The sequence below is a fragment of the Bombus bifarius genome, unplaced genomic scaffold (assembly GCF_011952205.1).
Source record: "Bombus bifarius isolate JDL3187 unplaced genomic scaffold, Bbif_JDL3187 scf7180000007984, whole genome shotgun sequence".
Lineage (NCBI taxonomy): Eukaryota > Metazoa > Arthropoda > Insecta > Hymenoptera > Apidae > Bombus > Bombus bifarius.
In genome coordinates, this window is record NW_022884367.1 from 5095816 (window position 1) to 5116072 (window position 20257).

Genomic DNA, 20257 nt, shown 5'->3' on the forward strand with positions numbered 1-20257 from the left:
GAAGTTGTACAATCGAAACGATTATTATCGTTCTTTTTGATGGCAACGTAACAGAGAATAGTTCAATTGTCGGTTAACCTTTCGTTCAACGGAACAATCAACATTAGTTTACCGCCAGCTGCTTCCTAAACGTAATAGGCCAGCACGTGATAATCACACGCTTAGCATATGAGACGTATTCGTGGCTCGAAAATTTTCCTACCATTTTCCCATTCCTTCCATAGGGCTAACGTTGCAAAATATATTACCTTACAAACATTTAGTATCTATGCTGAAAGCTTCAGTATCCTTCGTCGTGAGAGACAGTTTCTTTACTCAAACACACGACACACGATAAACTTTAACATTTTGCTATGTTTTTTATAGAGCATGTCATTGAAAAATAATTATGTATATATATATACTTAAATTAATTTTCCATATTATTTATACCGTAAGATGAACACTAATGTGTAATCGATATTGAAAACTATTTTGCTATACTTTTTATATAACATGCTAATAAAAGATAATTACATATATATCGAGCTTAATTAAAATTATTGTATCCAAAATTTTATATAAAATTGTTGTAATTTCCATCATATTTTTGTTTTGCATTTAATACAACGTAAATTTCCACTGAAAGTTAAGAATAAGTTTTGCTAACAAAAGAAGTTGGTTATGTTCTAACTAAAAGGTTATTTAACACTTAGCAATCGTACTGTGATAATTAGAAAAACAAGAAATTCTGCTAATTAACCTTCAATCTTTATCAAATTTCGTTTAATTCGATATCTGAAGAGTTCAAAATATTAAACGTTAAGTGATCGGCGTCATTAAACATCAATTAAAGATAATAGATTAATTTATCAAAATATCATTGGTTCACCTGTAGAAGTAATTCGTCGACTCTCAACATTATGGAATATCATTTTGTGAAACAAAAGTGTTCAATATTTTACTTCTAACAAATGCGTAGCAAAAATTAACTTACTTAATGTTTCTGCTTATTTGTTGAAAGACACATCCTTCTACATAATCTTCTAATTACATTTTTTATGCCATCGTAACGCCTTTTAGAATAAAGTTGTATTCATTTTGATGATTACTTATTTTTGTCTTCTTTTTATCCATTGTATCCTAATATCTCACACATGTACACACATTATGCAACATATTACATTAACTAACAGTAGAATCATAAAGAAATTAAGGACGTGTGTCTAGTTTTATTTTATCTACGGTCTACTCTACTTGGAGTTACACTCTATTAACTCTATATTAGTAAACTATACTTTATCTCAAAAGCAAGTATCTTCATGACATATTATTTGATACGATATTATTAGAAGTTTTTAAGGAAACCTAGATGAATGTACTTTGAAAGTTAAAATTGACGTCATCAATCAAGGTAAATAAATTATTGCGTCAAGCATTGGATATTCCATCTGACAAATTAATAATTATTATGAAATATTAACATCAGAGTTAAAAGTGCTTAAACAGGTTATGTAGAGACATTCGATCAAAATAGTCAATGTGCAATGAAATTTATGCTTAAAACCTGTTTTAACGCTAGAAATTATTTATTCTACATAACTGCGGTAATAGTATTGTTGAAATAATATCTTCAAATACATAGTATATATAACTTTTCTCTGACGTATATTTTCATGCACAATATTAATATGAATACATCAATATACAAAAGGCAGTAAGCGATTTTAAGATTTCTAGACTTAAGATTTAATAGTTATAAAAAGAATGCCTTGCCAATAAAACGGTACGGGTATGTCAGTGTTTCTAACTATAATTGTTTGGTTCTTCGATAATTTCGATGACATATCAAACGTATTTTCCTTGAAATAGCAGGAAATCCCAAGTACTTACGTTGTTGGCAACAAGCTTATCGCAAAACGATATAAAAATATCATAAAACTCGAAGTTTAAATTTTCTTTGTTACGATTTGATTTATTAGAGACAAATCAAGCGCACGATAAATTAAATAGGAGTTAATTAACGTGTTATATTCTTTGAAATTGCGCATGAAGTTACACATGACCACATATTCTGAAATATCAAATGATAGCCGCGTCGCGAGTCCTTGGCAAACAGACGGAACACGTATGATTGTGCACTTTACATGATTTCGGATAGAGTACTACTTATGACTTATGTACGTAGAGACTTATATGCCAAACGAAACTCTTCATGAATTTTAAGTGAAAAATTTCATTTGAATTTAATTACAGAAATGTATTAAAATTATTGCGCTCACTATATTTTCTGCATATTAATTTCTTGTAATACAAAATATTTACTAACAGTCTACATAAATAAATTATTTAACTAACTAATATACAATATACATATGTTATGTAAGTAAAAAGTTTGAATTGTATTTAACACATTTGTGTTCTTTATTCACAAATACAAGAATTCAAACAAGTAAAGCATGATGTAAGTACTTTTTTAAAGAGAATTAATTAGTATTACATATGTATATAATACATATGTTTTAATGAGTTACTCGGTATTATTTTTTTAATAAAAATAGTATATTATAGTTGGAATATTATTTAAAAGCATACATTGAATATCAAAAAGAATTCTTCAAGTTTAATATTTTAACCGCGCCTCTTCTGTATCTTTTATTTCACACTACTAAGACTCTCCAAGTCTTAACCTAAGTTTTGCTAAGGAATGACCTTGTACTATGGTCATGGGTCGTTGAAATCTTCCAAGCGGACGCTTTCTGTTAAAAATAAAAAACTATAGAACGCAATTAAAAAGAAAAAGTAGAAGCATCCTTGAAATCTTCGAAAACTCTCCAAAGGAAAATTATTGCTAACATCCTATAGCTTCCACCATAAAACATTTTCACTACTATAAAAATAACAGAGATATTTAGGTGATTCTATTTACGTGGTCGATTTGTACGATGAAATAAACAAGGTCTATGTGGAATCATCTGGATGAAATCAATGTTGAAATAGCTACATCATTATAAATGCAAACCACAAGTTTGATATTTTCTGGCATTCGTACTTGGCTACTACTTGTTTTGTCGCCATCGAAGTCGTTGTTGCCAATGTCGCGAAAAATTGTCGAAACCGGGTTTATCCACCTCTGTCTGGTCTAAATTTCGTCTGCCGAAAAAGCAGAGTTGGCTCGCAACACAGTCGCACAAGTTTATAACGTAATTTAGTAGTCTACTATAAAGTCTGAGAGAACTTGAACTTGTTTGTTTGGAATTCGTGTAACTTTATCTGACAAAATTTACGTAATATCATGTATAAAATTGGAAAACTACAGAATTTATAATTATATTTAATTTATCATCTATCTAAATCTCAGTAATCTCAGTAAATTCTTCGTAAACAATTTCTAAATTAAATAACAATTCAGACGTGATGATATTATCAACATCTTGCTTGAATGTTAATTTTGTTTAATTTTTTACCTTGTATTTTGGGTTGAAACATTTCTGACAATAAATAATATGTCAAGTGTTTATGCTCGATCAAATATCGATAAAACGTATCCGAATATCTATCAAACTTAAATCTGACAATATAATGAACATGATTCTCAACTTCAAGTTATGTATCGATAAATTCATAGCCGCTAAAAACCTCATAAGTTAAATAGTACCTACATATTATACAAAAAACAAGAACTTCGTTTATTTATGATGGAATCGCTTCTTTTTAAAGAAGTTTTAGAATTATGATGATACATCTAACAAATACAAGATCATTTGAATTTCCTTGCCCAAAATTGGTACATCATGCACGACGATCTACTTTAATTGATATTACTCATGATCGTGGATCATGGCTTGATTCAATTGTCATTGGAGGTGTACTTCCTATTATTAAAATGAAAAATCGTGGGTAGTGAACAGAATTAGTTAAGTTTTTATACTCTCCAGTCATACCGCCTGCTAAAGTGATGAGAAAAATAAAATCCTACTGTAACGATATACAATGTAAACTTAATATTCCATCGATCAAAGTTCTTTTCTAAAAATAATGATAATTTGTTTGACTTAAGTTCACCTTGGTAAACATATAAATTTCATTCTATCTTAGTTTTACTTCTGATATTTTAAATTTACAACAGTACGGTTTTGATGCGCAGATATTTTCTTCGTTCGACAATGTTTAAGTGTTTATATTCGTCATTCATAAATCATGTAGAGTTGAACCACTGCTTTCGGATTATAGGATTTAGGATTATAGGTTACATTTTTAAATAAAAATTTCCAGACATTCAAGCTTCTGGTGTTACTCATTACGTTGATGGTTAAATGATATGATATACAAATACTTCGGGTACGATACAAGTATAGGTGGTTTAAATTTACGCGCGCGTAGCTGAAAATATTGAAGAGCGTTGGGTAGGTGTCGGTCCTCTTGAAAGTACTTCTTGCGCATTCAAATATAAACTCAGAAGCCAGGTCACGGCTTGAAAATAATCCTGAGCATTTAGGAAGGCAACCCATTGCTTTTAGACCGACAGAGACTTGTGACGCATATAATTCCCCTTACCTCCCTTTCCGACTATGCTCTGATTTCGATGGCACCCTTAGAAATCGTTCTATCGAATCTCGAAGACTTAATGTGCTTAAAATAATCCATTACCGTCGATAAGAACGTAATACATCCGCGTCAATATTTCTTCTGTAAACATGATGCAATTTGATATTATAAGTTTTTCACTTTTTCTGTGGATGGAGGTCTAAAGGACACGTGAATGTCAACTTGTTTTCCTTTTTTTCTTTTTTTTTTTTTTTTTTAATAAATAGCTTTAATCGATGCGGCTTGTTATTATCTACAAAAAAAGTGCTACGTTGTTGGTCACAATATCATTAGTTTAAAAGGTACTTTAATTTCAAGGTGATAATATTATATAATACGCTTCTCTTTTTAAAATAACGTACTACAGTTATTTCTTAGAAGATATTAGAAAGTAACGAGAAAAAAGATAGTTTACGGATACTTAGAAATTAAATTACTTATCACTGACGGTTTTTATTGAGAAATGATACGGCCAACCATAGAAACGAAAGGAATCTAATGACAAATACAATGAGTAAATGAAGGGATCTAATGGAGGAAAAGAATCTCTACAATAAATAATTGCTACATGAATCGGAAAGAAAGTGAAAGAAAGATAGGAACGTACTTGGCATCCAGTTCTCTTTGACCTTCGTGAACTCTACGTGGTAACACAAATTGTGATATTACTCGCGGCGCGACAGCTACCATGGTTGCATATGCGTCTGTCTCTCTACGCAGGAATTGCTATTAATTTCACTCGTTTTTATTGTTTCAGAGTCCTTGCAATTGTTGTCGCATCTTGGTGAGTGACCTTACATTAATGGGTTATTAAAAGAGTGTCTATCGTTAATCCGACGCAATTATTTCAGAGAAAGAAGTTAGCTCACGTTACAATTACTTTTGCGATTAGCTCATGAATTAATTTATTTCACGTTTATACGCATCGAAGCTCTTTCATTGGAAAATTCGAATTTGGAATTCCTTCTTTAATTTAATGGTTGTGCCTTTCCAATTCCCTTGAATGAATTAAAATTTTCGTGAAATCCTCTGCGAATTCAGGCAACTCGACTAAAGCGAAAGAAGCTTTAAGACTAAGCATTTTGTTGAATTCGCCGATTTGGAAAATATTGGTTCGACTGTTGTATAGTGATTCATAATTGACAGAATATGTTAACGTCTTGTTCTTTATTGAATTTACAGCGATAATGTTACAATCAGTGCGTTTAATGTCCCCATTAGGAACTACACACGTGTGTGTCTTTTAATTTTTCAAAACCGTATGAATAAAGTTAGAAAATGTCGCAAAGAATGACGTCGTTATAATGTCGTATCGATCATTGCCGCGTTTACGCAGACACGTAACGTATTTTCACACAGTCTGTTATGAATCGATTTTTAAGCGATACTATTATCAGCATCCACATCGCGCACCATTGATCCTAACCTTTTCCGGGCTATATTTTCTTAATGTTAACATTAAACGTTAAAGATGATACCGTCTGATATATCGGATGACCAAGGATGTAACCTTTTCTAATTAAATCGAAAAGCTTGCGGAAAATCACGGAGAATCTTTACATAGGGTGTGGCAGCATATATGATAATACACGAAAAGTTATTCTCCACGCGAAAATACGACGGAAATTCGGAATAAGATTGTTTTCATTTGAAACTACGTTTTCGAGAAAATTAAATTTCAGCTGAAGATAGATTTATTGTGGTAATGAACTCAACTTGTAATGAAAGAAGGTATCAGACAGAAAAGCAAGGATAGTATAAATAAAGAAATTATATCCAAGAGATTGGAAATCCAAATGATGAGTTAACTTGATTCCCCGGTTAACAGTTAAGGAAAAATAAACATATGGCAGTAACCGAACTGACAAGAGAGTAAGATCTTTAGAATATGACTCACATGATGTTTCATATTATCTATTTTTCAATGAATGAGATCTATTTATACGGTTTGAAGAGGGAACGTATCTCGAGGGTGTGTTTTCGTGGAATCCTAGGATTGGTTGGTAGATCGAGGATGTTTAACCGTTAGAAGATTGAGGCTACACTGAACAGCGAATGAGCATCTTACAATATTAAACAATTATTATTTTGTATTTTTATACTAATCTCACTGACCTTGTTATTTTTACATATTTCACAGTACAAGATAAATTTCATTTATATACATATAAATCACGAAAATATTTGAACATTTATGAAAAACTTTTATGAGTATATTATGATTGTTATAGAAAACATTAAAAAATTTTATTGCCACTATAACGAGACACGACCATCATAATAATAAATCATTAACAATTATAAACTTATCGATAATTATAAATTTATTTGAAGATATACATAAAAGTCATGACATTCATTAGTGATAGAATATTTTTGAGTCTTATATAGTACATACGATACATCTATCTAAGTTTTCCATGATAAGTGTTGCAATACTTCCTGAGCCACTGTAAACCGTAAGCAATTTCATTATCACGAATGAACTAACCATCACCTGGAAAATATATTGTACAATTAATTTCTCGATATGTTGGTATTTAATATAGTGAATACATTCGTTAGAGCAATGATCTCTATCAAACTCGATAACTGTAATTCTATTTTCGCTTAATCGCTAAACTAAGCGGCACGACGTCTGAAAATAGCTTAAGGCGGTAACTCTCCATGAAGTCGATCAATCGGTTTCTAATTGAAGAAACTTTCCGTGGTATAGCATCGAGATGCCACGAATCTAGCACGTGATATTTACGTGACGTTTGACGTCAATAAGACGGGAAATCTGCGAAATTCGATCTCGTGAAAATTTGAATCATAAATTGGAAATGACGGGAAACGTTTAAAGTTTATGATTTATTACCATTCGGACTGACATAACACCACAAAAACCTAACAAACGGATTTTCACAACAATCTGGTTCAGCCAGATTCTATTGTACTCTCAAACTATATTTTACGAAACATTCTCGGTCAGTCAACGACCTGTATTTTTTGTATATTATAATTCTTCATATTTTCTCCAAACTTAAGAAACGAGTTATGATTGAAAATCACGATTTGGTCCGAAAGTGAACCAAAGAAAGTAGTTCGCAAAGAAAGATAATTACTGCTTACTTTCGAAATATTTCTGCATCTCATATTTAAAAGATTTCTTCAAGGAGAACAAATAATTTTAAAGAATTGCAAAGATACAAATAGGTAATTACATATATATTGTGTAATAATTTCTTTAAAATTCCAGTGAAATGCAAACATCAACGTCAAACGATTCATTCACCCTAACAAAGAAAATCAATAATAGAAAGTGATCAATGAAAATATTAGACTTTTGTAATCAAATAATTGAGATAAACATTCGATACTATAAGAAATTGCAAAATGTTATAAATTGTTTGAAAGAATTCGTAAAAAATGATACAGCACAATCCCTTAAATAGCAACTTGTACTGAAAATGTATGTGCGTACTTCACTGTAACGTAATGTAATAACATTTTGCTTCTCAAAGTTATTAAACGCTATTTTATGCGAGATGAGTCATCTTACCTAGGATTCCTAATATTTAGAATCTGTTTGGTAATACGTAATTCTAGCTTCTTTTTAATAAATATACGATCTTTGTTTAATTTCTAGCGATATTAAACAGAATCTGATTACGAAAAGATAAGACATAAGTGAAATTGCGTCTAGTTGTCTCACTGATTTGTCTCCTTCAATGTTCTTTGTGTACGACCTTCCTCCTCTGAGTATGGCACGCGCATAACTTTTTTTCCCTTTTAGTTTCCTAGATAGGCTCGATTAGCTTCCTTGTTCATGGGTTTTGAAAACTCTTTGAAAACTCCAAGGTAGACGCGCGAGGTAGACAATGGAATAGCAGTTTCCTAGTTTGAGTCATACGCTTACGCACAAAGTGTTTTCCTAGCACATAATTTTAATATACTCACGAGTTGGAAAAGGTTAATTTAAAGAGAATAAATGAGAGAATATGAAAATATTTCTTACAAATTTTGTAAGCCTTGAATCGGGACTTGGGTTTGTAAAATAAAAATATCTTGAACATTTTTGTATTGCAAAAATGATTTTAGGAGTACAGTAGAAAATTGATTAAAGATAGTGTTTTAAAATTAAAACAAAAAAGAAAGCAAAGTTCATGGTACGTAATAAATAATGGAGATAAAAATTTATTTGCGAGAGTAATTTTTGTACAAGTAAGAATTGATAATTTTGATGGCTTGTTGTTTTGAATTACAACATATTCTACTTCAATTTGAACAAAACTCTAGATATTAGTATACAGAATATTTGACGCGAAATGGCCACTATGTTTCTGATCCCTGTGATGTATATTATTGACTAAAAATTTTGAATACCTTACTTTTTTCGGTAAACTTCAGAACCAAATAACTTTTCAATTAAATATCAAATTAATTAAAAAAATTGAAACTAATTGTTACAAATATCCTGTAATTATGCTTGAAGGAAAGTACAAGTTAAATTTCACAAACATGATTAGGCTTCTTGATAATTAAACTTATGTTAACCTTACGTTATCTCGTTCCACTTTTCCTTTAGTACACCAAATAAAACTATGGATTATCTTAATAGCGTGATATTATATAATAGCTTAACTAAAAATACGTAAACACGTGACATTAATACTTAAATTAACATTAAATTCAGACATGTGCAATATATTTGAATAAACAATAAGTGAAAATGGCATCAGATACATCGACCGTAACAGATGGAGAAAAATTTTCAATTCAAATCAAGCCAAAGTTTACTATTATTATAACAATTTATAAATCTGTGACTGTGTAGGGGGATAAAACGATTTTATTGAGAGAGATTATATCCATTATAGAAATAAACTTGTTTAATTAGTAATCAATAATAACAGAGTAGAAAATGAAAGATAGAAAACGGAGAAATAAAATAATTTCAAGTCCTTAACATTACCAACTGTGTATGTACATAATCAAAATGAAAGTTTATCTAATTAATTCTATATACTTTTTCTTAATTTTTAAAATTTAGCTACCCGTGAACATTGTCGAGCGTAAGTTAACACAACTTTTGCTCCTTCCTCTTTTTCTTTTTGACAAATAAATGTCTTTGAATCATTGTAATTTTTCGAACGGTTCCTGGTGTGTACTTTGAATCTTGGCCAATAAGCGTCTTTATGGCGCGAAAGAGTTATACATTTGCGTCAGAAGGTTCCTTCGCGCTGCGGATAAATGGTTCTAAACTGTTCACGTTCAGGCTGGTTGAAATAGCGTTGTTTACATCCAACGATCTGCTGAATACAAAGGGGCATCTGCTCTCGATAATCTTGCTCTTAAATTCGCGTTAGTTGTCAAGCAACGGTACTTACATATGCAAATTGCAATATGTTTCAATATAAATTATATATCCGTACGTATTTCATCACGTGTTGACAACAAATGTGCGTCTTCATCGTCATAGAACACTTGTCAAGACTCGAATATTGTGTCAAATTGAGACGATCATGGAAATAATAATCACTTCATTGTCTTATTATCTCAATTGTTTCTACATATTGTTAGCTCTTTCTAAAGATGATCAGGTAATCAAATGAAAATTGATGAAACGGTCTATACTTTTAAGTTTTTAAAAATGATTCATCATTCAATGTTATAGAATATAAAATAACAAATTCTCTTTATAATCTCTCTCGGTATAAGCTTGTTGATTCAATTATTTACTTTAGTTGAACTTAATTTTTGTTTATAGTTGAAGAAGAATTTAATATGAAAATTAAAATATATTCATTTATAATGATAGATAGATTATAGCAAGAAGATAGATAATAAAAAAAGAAAGAATCTGGGATTATAAATAGACAAATAATCTTTCATATTTTTATCAGCTTTCCAAAAATTGTTGCAATTTTATATTACGTTCATGTTAAGTACAAGGACAGAAATGCAAATAGAGTTATTTATAGGCTTTCTATCTGCTAACCGCTTAATCCGAGATAAAATGGCCTCATCATTTCAATGAAAATAACCAGTCACTGTAATTACTCGGTCATAAATAAGAATAAACCAAACTTTCAGATGTAAATTAGTACACGCAGACAGACGTTATATATCGAACTGATTAAATCACAATAAAAATAGGATATAAATACACAGTAAACCTCTTCTTTGGAGAATACAATTTACGCCTGTTGTTACGATTATAGCATTAGAAATTTATGCGTTAAAAGATGTAAAAATAGAATTTTCTTTCTACGACCATATGTATAAAAAGAAATGTTGTTCTTTAATATTGGATTGTTGAGAAGTTTATAGCAAAGCTTAAAGAAAATTTGAAGACGAAACATTCTATTTATAATAAATATACGCAATTTATTTCCATGAAGATTCAAAAGCTTTAATCGAAAAGTCCCTCGCGTTTTTGAATGATAAATTCCTTCAAATAATTTTATAAAACAATTTACTGGACAGTATCTATTAAAATAAAAATATTTTGATCAAAAATTAAAATGAACGATGTACTATACTTTTTCGTCTGATCAATTTCATACGTTTTTAATTACTTAGTTTAATAAATGATCGATGGCGAAGGTTTAGAGAAATATAGATTATCCGATCATAACGAATAATCTTTCAAATCCATCACATACACAATAAAAGTTAATACCGACAGCTACAAAGATTGCTATATTTCTGTGACCAACCCAATATCATCGGTAGCAGGACAGAGCTACTTCTCCTATTAAGTAAAAAGAAAGCTCCCATTCGAATGATCTGGCTTTGTTTTGAATGCTTTAATACGTGCTAAATGTTATCATAATCCTTGCTTACCCTTATCACTCTAAGAAGCGAAAGATAGAAAGATCAATAACATTTAATAGCTATTCGAAATAGGACATACGGAATGGAATTACTTTTAAATCGTACTAAATGGTGAAATACCCTTTCCGATACGTTGTATTAAATGTCGATCGAAAATATTTGCATTGATCCATCACTAATTCGTCACTGTCAGATTTCCGCGCATTTCTGTAGATTAATTTATTCTCTCTCAAAAAAAGTCTTCTTTATGGATTATTGTTTGCCAGAGGACGTTTGTCCTTTCAATAAAACATATATACAGCGATGTATTATAATAACATTAATCGCGTGTAGTTATGAATTACTGCATTGTTTGCGACGTTCTGATGGTTATACAGGATGGTTGGTAGCTGGTGGTACAAGCGGAAAAAGGGTGATTCTACACGAAAAAAGAAGTCGAAAATATAGAATAAAAATTTTTTGGTTGAGGCTTTGTTTTCGAGAAAATCGTCTTTGAATTTTCGTTCGGTACACGTGCACTTTATCACGTTATAACGGATCTCACTGTAGATCGTTGTCCCGAAGGAAAAATTAAAAAAAAATTAAAAAAAAATTTTATTCTATATTTTCGACTCCTTTTTTCGCGTAGAATCACCCTCTTTCCACTTGTACCACCAGTTACCAACCACTCTGTATATTGAATACACTCATTAATTAGTATCAAAGTATTTAAGTCTATCGTAGCTTACCACCTAGTTTACCATAAGAAAAATAAGTTAACTTACACTAGTTCGTATCAAAATTCGTTTTCAGAAGGCAGAGTTTGGCGAATGGGTTTCTAAAGTTGGAATTTTCCTATCATCTATATTTTTCTTAAAAGGAAATATTAAAGAACTATTAAAAGAATTATTTATGAACATGGGAAAATAAAGTGCTTGCAGAATGCAGCTGCGTCAAGCTATAAAAAAATTCTTCCTCATCGGGGAAGGTTGACCATTTTTATAACTCCTGTGGTTGAGTTGTGTCGATCGATAAATCCGTTGACATTCAAGTATAATGTAGACATTTTATACCGTTATTGTATACTTTATAATTTTTTTGTATTTGTTTAGACTATCTAAAGAATGTATTAAATATACCAATATCGTAAAAAAATGTTCTATGCTCATAAAGTAAAGATGTGTGATATAAAAGTTATTAATAGCTTCCATAAATTACTGTAAAAGCTATAAGAAACGTATCGTTATCTACTAAAAATATTTATGAATAGACTCGTGTCTGCAAAACGTCTACAATTTTAATTGTTCTTCGTGTTTATAAATAATGACACGCTTTACTTAGTATCAATTCTACTGTTCCTCACTAGTGGATTGAATCATCAGAATATATTTGTAGTAGCACGGTGCAGTAATCATGAATACACAGACAGTAGTGTTTGCCTTAGATGTAGCTGACAGTAATGCCATACTTGCAACTGGCAATATAGGTAATGTATGCTGAAGATAATGAAACTTTTTTCCAATTAAAAGACTGAATTATGAAAATATTTGTAAAATAGATTCATAATAATATTATATTTCGAATAGTTTCAGAGATAACTTTGATGAATCAGCGTAATAGATTTCTTTAGGTTTGACCCTTCCAACTTAGGAATTTTCGTTGAAAAATGCTTAATACGTACACTGTACATAAATCCCCTAAATCTTACTATCCGATTTTCTGTACGTCCTAAAACCAGTATACAGCACATACAAGCACATTATACAGTACCCCAACCTTAATCCTAAGCCTATATCACAGAAGGCACATAAAATTTTGTATCGGAGAAGACAAGTAGGTAATTTGTCGGACGACCTTTAACAAGAGGGAAGAACTTTCCCCAACCTGCGTGTACACTCCATCTACGCATACTACTACCCTTGTTAGTGAATGCTAGAAAGGAAAATTACCTGTAACATCAGTTAGGAAGCCCGGGGTTGCAGAACCTCGGGGCTGAGACATTAAGAGACATACTTGTTGCCATGTACCTAACTATATACCTAACTACTTATCTCGTAGAAACAATGCTAACGGACGATAATTTATTGCTAGCTATTTAAAAATTATATGGATGCGTCGATTGGTATCTGTCGTATTATAAGAATCTTTTTCAATAACAAGGTAACGATGGAAAAGACAGCGACTTAGTTCCTAACTAATCCCTTACTCAAAGATATAATAAATACTCTTACTAGAGGTTAAGGATCAATTTAGCTAGATAACAGATTTTCAAAAACTCTGAATTCAATGTACGCTTAACAAGATTTTTTTTTTACAAATCCTTAGTATATTTGAGAATATAACTTTATCAAAAACACTAGTTATCTATAAATACCGAGATCTTTAGATTAAGATCTTAAGATTATAAGTATATAATTCCTGTTTTCATTAACCATGTACCTATATACATCAAGCAAAGTTACAATAACTAAGTTTAATGTTTATGAATTAACGACGTCATTACTTAAAACGTCATAAAAATCTAACGTCATATAGATTTGACGTCATATACAACTATACCGTTATAATATGTGTATTGATTTATAATACCGAGACAGCTTTCGAAGGTAACATCCAGGGATGAATGAACATCGCTGGTCATTCTGACGAACGATAAAATGATGTCATAAAAGTATATTTTTATTTCAGGATACTTGCAACCCTTGTAGTATATAAGAAATGAAATGAGATTATGCGAAATAATGAAATACTATGGAAATGAGAAGTTAAATAGAATGCAAAGGAATCTGTTTTTAGTTTTCAACAATAATAAAGATAAATGCATTTGTTAATTAAAAAAGCAGTGACACTCTCTAAATTATCGTTCTATCCATTGTATTCATACGATTAGATATTTCGGACGTACTAATAATAAAATATAATTATTTTTATTTATGCAGATCCTCCTGTCGACAGCGTGTACATGATATGTGGCGTATTGATCGCTTTGCTATTAGTCGGCGTCATCATCGTTCTCCTTGCTGTAACGATCAGGTAATAAAACATATACTAATATTTTAAAGAACATTTAATATCTTAGAATACGACAACGTAAATATTTTGCATTTTCCAAAATATTTTCCAAATCTCTTAGAGTTTATTAATACATATAATACATCACAATAATATACGTATATTGTAAATGATTACTAAACGGTATTTGAATATCTTGTAGTATGTTATGTATAAAAAAAGACTAATCTTTTACATCTAATAATTTAGTTTTCGATACAAAAATAAAATATATATAACAGTTACGTATATTGGTACAACGTCTTCGAGAGCTTCTTTGGAAAACATACAATATGAAAAATGGATGAGAAGGATAACAAACGTTATAATAAATCAGTGGAGCGAAGTTGTAAACTATAAAAAAAGCCAACAGAGGAAGAAGGAAAATAGAGAATGCATAAAATATTAAAAATAGAAAGTACACAATTGGATATAGTTCAACAGTCCTTTCAAGCATTAATCGCGTGTTATTGAACATGCATCAACAAATAGCGTGTATTCATCAACTAAAACTCTATCCAATTAAGGTCATCTCTCTGTTTCTCTTTCTCGCACGTTCGCCACCAAGTAACGATATACTTACGTAGTTCGTATTGCTGTCGAATGCAAACATGTGTATAACTACGTTGTAGTGTCGGCGTAAATTTATCAAGAAGAAAGCAACGCCGTATATGATGCATATATCGCGATACATGTACAAAACTTAATTAAATAACGTGATTAAAACTCGTTAAACGTTAATGATCAAGGAAATGAATGTATTATCGTGCAAGGTGATCCACCTTAGAAATTAAATGTATAAATGTTTTTTTTATTTGAAGTTAAAAGAAAATGAAGTCGGTTGCTAACCATAAGTACAATTTCTTTCTATAAGGCAATTCGTTTGTAATAGCTTCCTGGAATATGGAATTTCAATCGAAAACGTTTTAATAAATTCGAACGAAGATATTAAAGCGATGCTTGTCATATCAATACTTAATTCGTGCATTTTTTAGTAACACTATCTAGAGTTAGACTTTGACTTGAAAAGTAGAACTAAGCAAAGCAATGCTAATTATTCAATGAAATTTCTGATAACGTATGAATAGCCTGTATTTTACATTTCGTAGCGTGAATCAGGGTTTTCATTTGAAAATCTGACTCACACAATTCAACATTATTACAAATGATTTCGGAACGAGCGAATTATCGTGACTTAACGTACTTCGCGTATAATTAATTAGCTATTTAGATCGGAATATCTTGTGCGCTATTAATAATGCGAAGTAATGTGTGCGGGCGAAATGAGTTTACAATAGAATTGCAGCAAAATGTTAAACATTATCCAATTTTTATAAGAATGCATAACTAGCTCATTAGCAATCAAAATCTATCATATTTTTCAAATAATCGAAATGACGTTAACATGAAATAATTGCGCATTAGACGTACCAGATGCCGTAATAATATGATCGTTCGTCGCGTGCTTTAACAGGAATCGGAAATTCGTGAATCACGTGCAGACTCGCGTGGATGAAATGTGGAAATCTGATAATCTGTAAGAGAATTTCGCTTTAAATCCCAATAAAGGATTTTATCTTGGATTTATCCGACTGTAAGTTTTCCTGTCCAACAGCATTGTGATCGAGATTAGACGGAAAGGTTTCTCCATGTATCCAGACTGCAGTCGATAAAAATATTTTTCTTCGTATTTTCGCTAGTTTCACTTGAACAAAATTCTATCTCGAGATTAGAATCCAGGAACTTCATTGCAATACGCTTTCGTTGAAAATTTTCTCTGTGCCTGTGATAGTGAAGCAACTTTTATTATCTCTCTCTTTATCTGGATAACAATGGTGTGTGTAGCTTGTGTAAAGATGATCGTCTGTTTTATTGTTGATAGTATAAAGTGTTCCTGTTCCTATATGTTGTCCCGTAATTAAGTAAATGAAATTTTTATCGGAATTTGTCATCCTTATAAACAGTATATGTGTACATACTATATACTGACAAATGCCATAAGATGTACGAAAAGTAATTTCCGGTTACATAAACGCGAACAAGTTGGAAGTGATCAAATCACTTCCAATATCACAGAAATTATTCAATATCACAGAGAGTTTGAGCGAAACATTCATCACAATGATCAATTTTCACAAAGATTGAAAATTAATCCTATTGCAAAAATCAATTTACCATTTTCTTTGCCATGTTATGTAATTTTTTTAGTATTTCTAATCTTTTATATTAAAATTATCGTACCAATTGCATAATTGTTTATTTTTAACTATAGCTTTTATACAGTAAATATTATAAATAAAGTTAATAATAGGTGTTTACTATTATACGTGTTTGTATACTTACGTATGAATATGGCAAACAACTCGCGATACAATGACTGAAGAAATGTCAAGTCCGCACAGTAATACCACTAATGAAAAGAGTTTATCATTATCGACGTCAATAACATTTAAAAACAAACTAACTGTTCCATATAAACAAGGGCAAAATAAGCATGTTTTGTAGCTTTTATGACATGCGCAGTAGGATCTGTTCACTGATTTTAGCCGATTGACTCATTTTACAGTTTCTCACGATTATTAGGTCTTCTATGAAACAGTGTTACGTATATCCGTTAATTAACATAAAATACGCACATTAGAAATTATCATTCGTTAAACATTTGTTAAATTCATTTAAATATTTCATGAATTGACACATAGAGGATATGGTACAATTAACGGGTGTTTTGTAACATGAAAAAATACATCTTTAAAGAATTTTAATGTTAATTTTGATGTTTGCTAACAAATTGCGTTTAACCGTTTCCACTGATGAATTCCAGTGTGTATTATTCCTCCAGAGAATTTTTCCAAGTTAATTAAATTAGATACTTAAAATATATAATTTGTCTTATTATATTAAGCTAATCTCATTATTGCCCATTGACACAATTAGCACAGTTTCACAAAGAACGTGTAAGAGAGTTTTGTTTTATCTTTCACCCATTATCAAAGTGAAAACTTTGTTTCATCATGTGAATATAATAATTCGAATTATATTAGTATCGAATTGCAGCGAAACTTTATTTTCAAAATATAAATCTGCTATGAATTTTCTTTCCCATTATTTTGCTTATTATTCTGCTAGTTTTCAGTTTGAAGTTTATCTAAGGCATCGCGAAAATAGGTCTAAATTTGAATTAGGAGCATAACTTTCGCGAGTGCAGTAAAAGCGCACTTTTATTGAATAGAAATGAAACTCGATATATGTATCAAATCAGTCATTCAGTGGAAAGTGTGTATATTATTTAAGACAGAACGTGTTTGTCGAATAAAAGCAAAATAAAAAATGGAATTAGCTACCTACTAAGTGTCATACGCATGGTCCACTTTTCCTCTTTGTTTCTATTCATACTTAATATCACATAACATATGAAGCTTTCAACATTTGAAATTTTCTAAATACACATTGATATTCTATAATTTGTTGAAATTTCAAAGAAACATATAAATTTTATTTATCAATCTCATATTTATAAATAGAAATCAAGCTATAAAGTCAAAAATTTACTTAAAACGCTTATATCAGAATTTATCTATCAGATCTCTATGTTGAGTGTTTTACTCAGAAAAATTCGTATTTTATTTTCTATATAAAATATTATTCATTACAGAAACACGCGTAATTCGCATATTTATATAATGATTTAATGATGGACAGCACGTGAATTTCCAATTATAAGGTACTACAAAGATATGCTACAATATCAATCATCTTGTTCATTAGAACAGCGATACTGAATGATAATGATAGGATGAGTCAAGTTTTATCATGACGACAGAAAAGATTGGACTACATGTACAAATGATAGCAGACCGACATAAAAAGAAAAAGAAATTTAACATTTACAAATATGTAATTGTTACACATCCGTTTATATAGATGACTAATTGAATATCGATTTCATAAAACTGTACAAACTATACACTTAACTTTTAATTACATTGGTATAGAATAACATACATGTACACGTAATGTATGTAGTAACATTTATTTTACAAACATATATTTATTACTAGACTGCGGATGTTTATGCATTTATGGGATATTTAAACATGCAAAAATGTACAGATATAGGAATTATTCAAAATGAAGTATTTGTTATAATTAGTCTGCGAATATTTGTGCAAATCCACATTTTTATGACCGCAACTAAAGAAATGAAACGTAAGCAGAGATTTTTTCACTTTCACTGATACGTTCATTCCATACATTTTTGCATCTTGAAATTCTACATGAATGCATAAAAATTCACGGTCTAGTTGCTATTTGGATATTTGGATGATGAAGCAAATCTCTATTTAGCTTCTACTTCTTTGATTTTGTTCACGGAAATATGAGTTTCAATAAAAATTCGTAGTCTATTTATTATCATAATATGATTATTATATATAATACGTACAGTATCAAAATATGTATCTTAATTCAATTTTAAAGAGGTAATCTTATGATATGCACATGTTTTCTAACTTTTAAAGCTACTTTTTAATATGGCGACGAATAAGGTGGTCACAACGACCATGAACCGGATTAGGTAAATGTAAATACACTTATTATCGATTCAGTTAGTTTTGTAATGTAATCGCAAGTAACAATCTATGTACACGCCCAGGAGACAAAAATAGATACTAATTAAATAGAGCACGCGAATACACCCATCAAACTACCCCTGCTCTGTCTAGACATGCGTCTACTTAAGTAGTGTCAGGTTAAATTTCAACATTAGCCAAACAGACCACATTAATGGCCTAAAATGTATAAGCCAACCATTCGTGTGGATTGCTAAAGAATTGTTTGCCACTCCTTAATGAGGAACATATTCGTCAGAAGGATCAAAAGATAAAATCAAGGCATACAAGACATGATCAATATTTCCCCGTAACAATAAAAATATCACATACGAGCTTTTTTTAGAACAATTCTCGGAATGAACAACAATATAGATGTCTATTATGTGTGTTCTTCAACCTGTTGACAAGAACATACGAGTTAACTCGATAATTCCCTATTCTTTATATACAGTTTCGTTTTCTTGCAAATAGATTATATCACATTTATTTTATTTCTACTATTAATTTGTAATTTCATAGTAACAAAAAGTTTTTTTTGGAAGATGAACCGTTTAACAAATTAATTATTTATGAAATATAACTGGAACTTGTATATCTTCCGTTAATAGTTAATAAGTATCATTTGATAGAACAAGTATTTAGAAAAAAAAATTCTTTTTAAGGACAACACTTTTCATATTTAATCTAAAATTATTACTAATCCAGGGATTTAAAAAGTTGTAAAGTACTTTTCACTGTAATTTATATTACGACAGCATATTTTCACAGTAGTATAAAAAATACAGGAATAAAGTAAAAAATTTTGTAATTTGTATCCGATAGGTTATGTTACGACCGTTCGCGGAGAGACGCGGTCGCGAGGAAAACGCGTCAGCGAGAGGCGTAAATTCTCGCTACGATTCGGTGAATCGACGCCGCGAAGTAGTCGTTCCCCTGTTTCGGGTAGGATAACAGAGGTGGTTGATTGAATCTGACACAGTAGTAAGTTATATTTCACCGTTTATTCCACAATTTATAACGAGGATAGTTACACTGGTGCGTATAGACGAGATTGGTAGAGAGCCAGCTCGAAGGATGCTGCTCGTTCGAAGGTTGCAAAAACACTGTCCCTGGGAGACGATGCTGTCTCGGAGCGAAGCTAAGGATCCGTCCCGTCCCCGGGACCCTCGGAATTTTTTCGTGCCGATGTTATGTAGGAGAGCGAGGGATTAGCCTTCGTTTTTAAT

At 30.8% G+C, this 20257-nt stretch overlaps 1 protein-coding gene across 5 annotated transcripts in view; it reads left to right on the forward strand.

Annotated features, from left to right (window-relative positions):
* The window catches only part of LOC117204904, a 67036-nt gene that overhangs the window by 36199 nt on the left and 10580 nt on the right, over positions 1–20257 (forward strand). For 3 of the 5 annotated variants that reach the window (XM_033442804.1, XM_033442807.1, XM_033442806.1), the window contains one exon: positions 14307–14400. In XM_033442804.1, the coding sequence (XP_033298695.1) occupies positions 14307–14400 (94 nt within the window). Of the gene's footprint in view, positions 1–5323; positions 5351–14306; positions 14401–20257 lie in introns of all 5 variants that reach the window. The other 2 variants (XM_033442802.1, XM_033442805.1) reach the window with 1 other exon arrangement.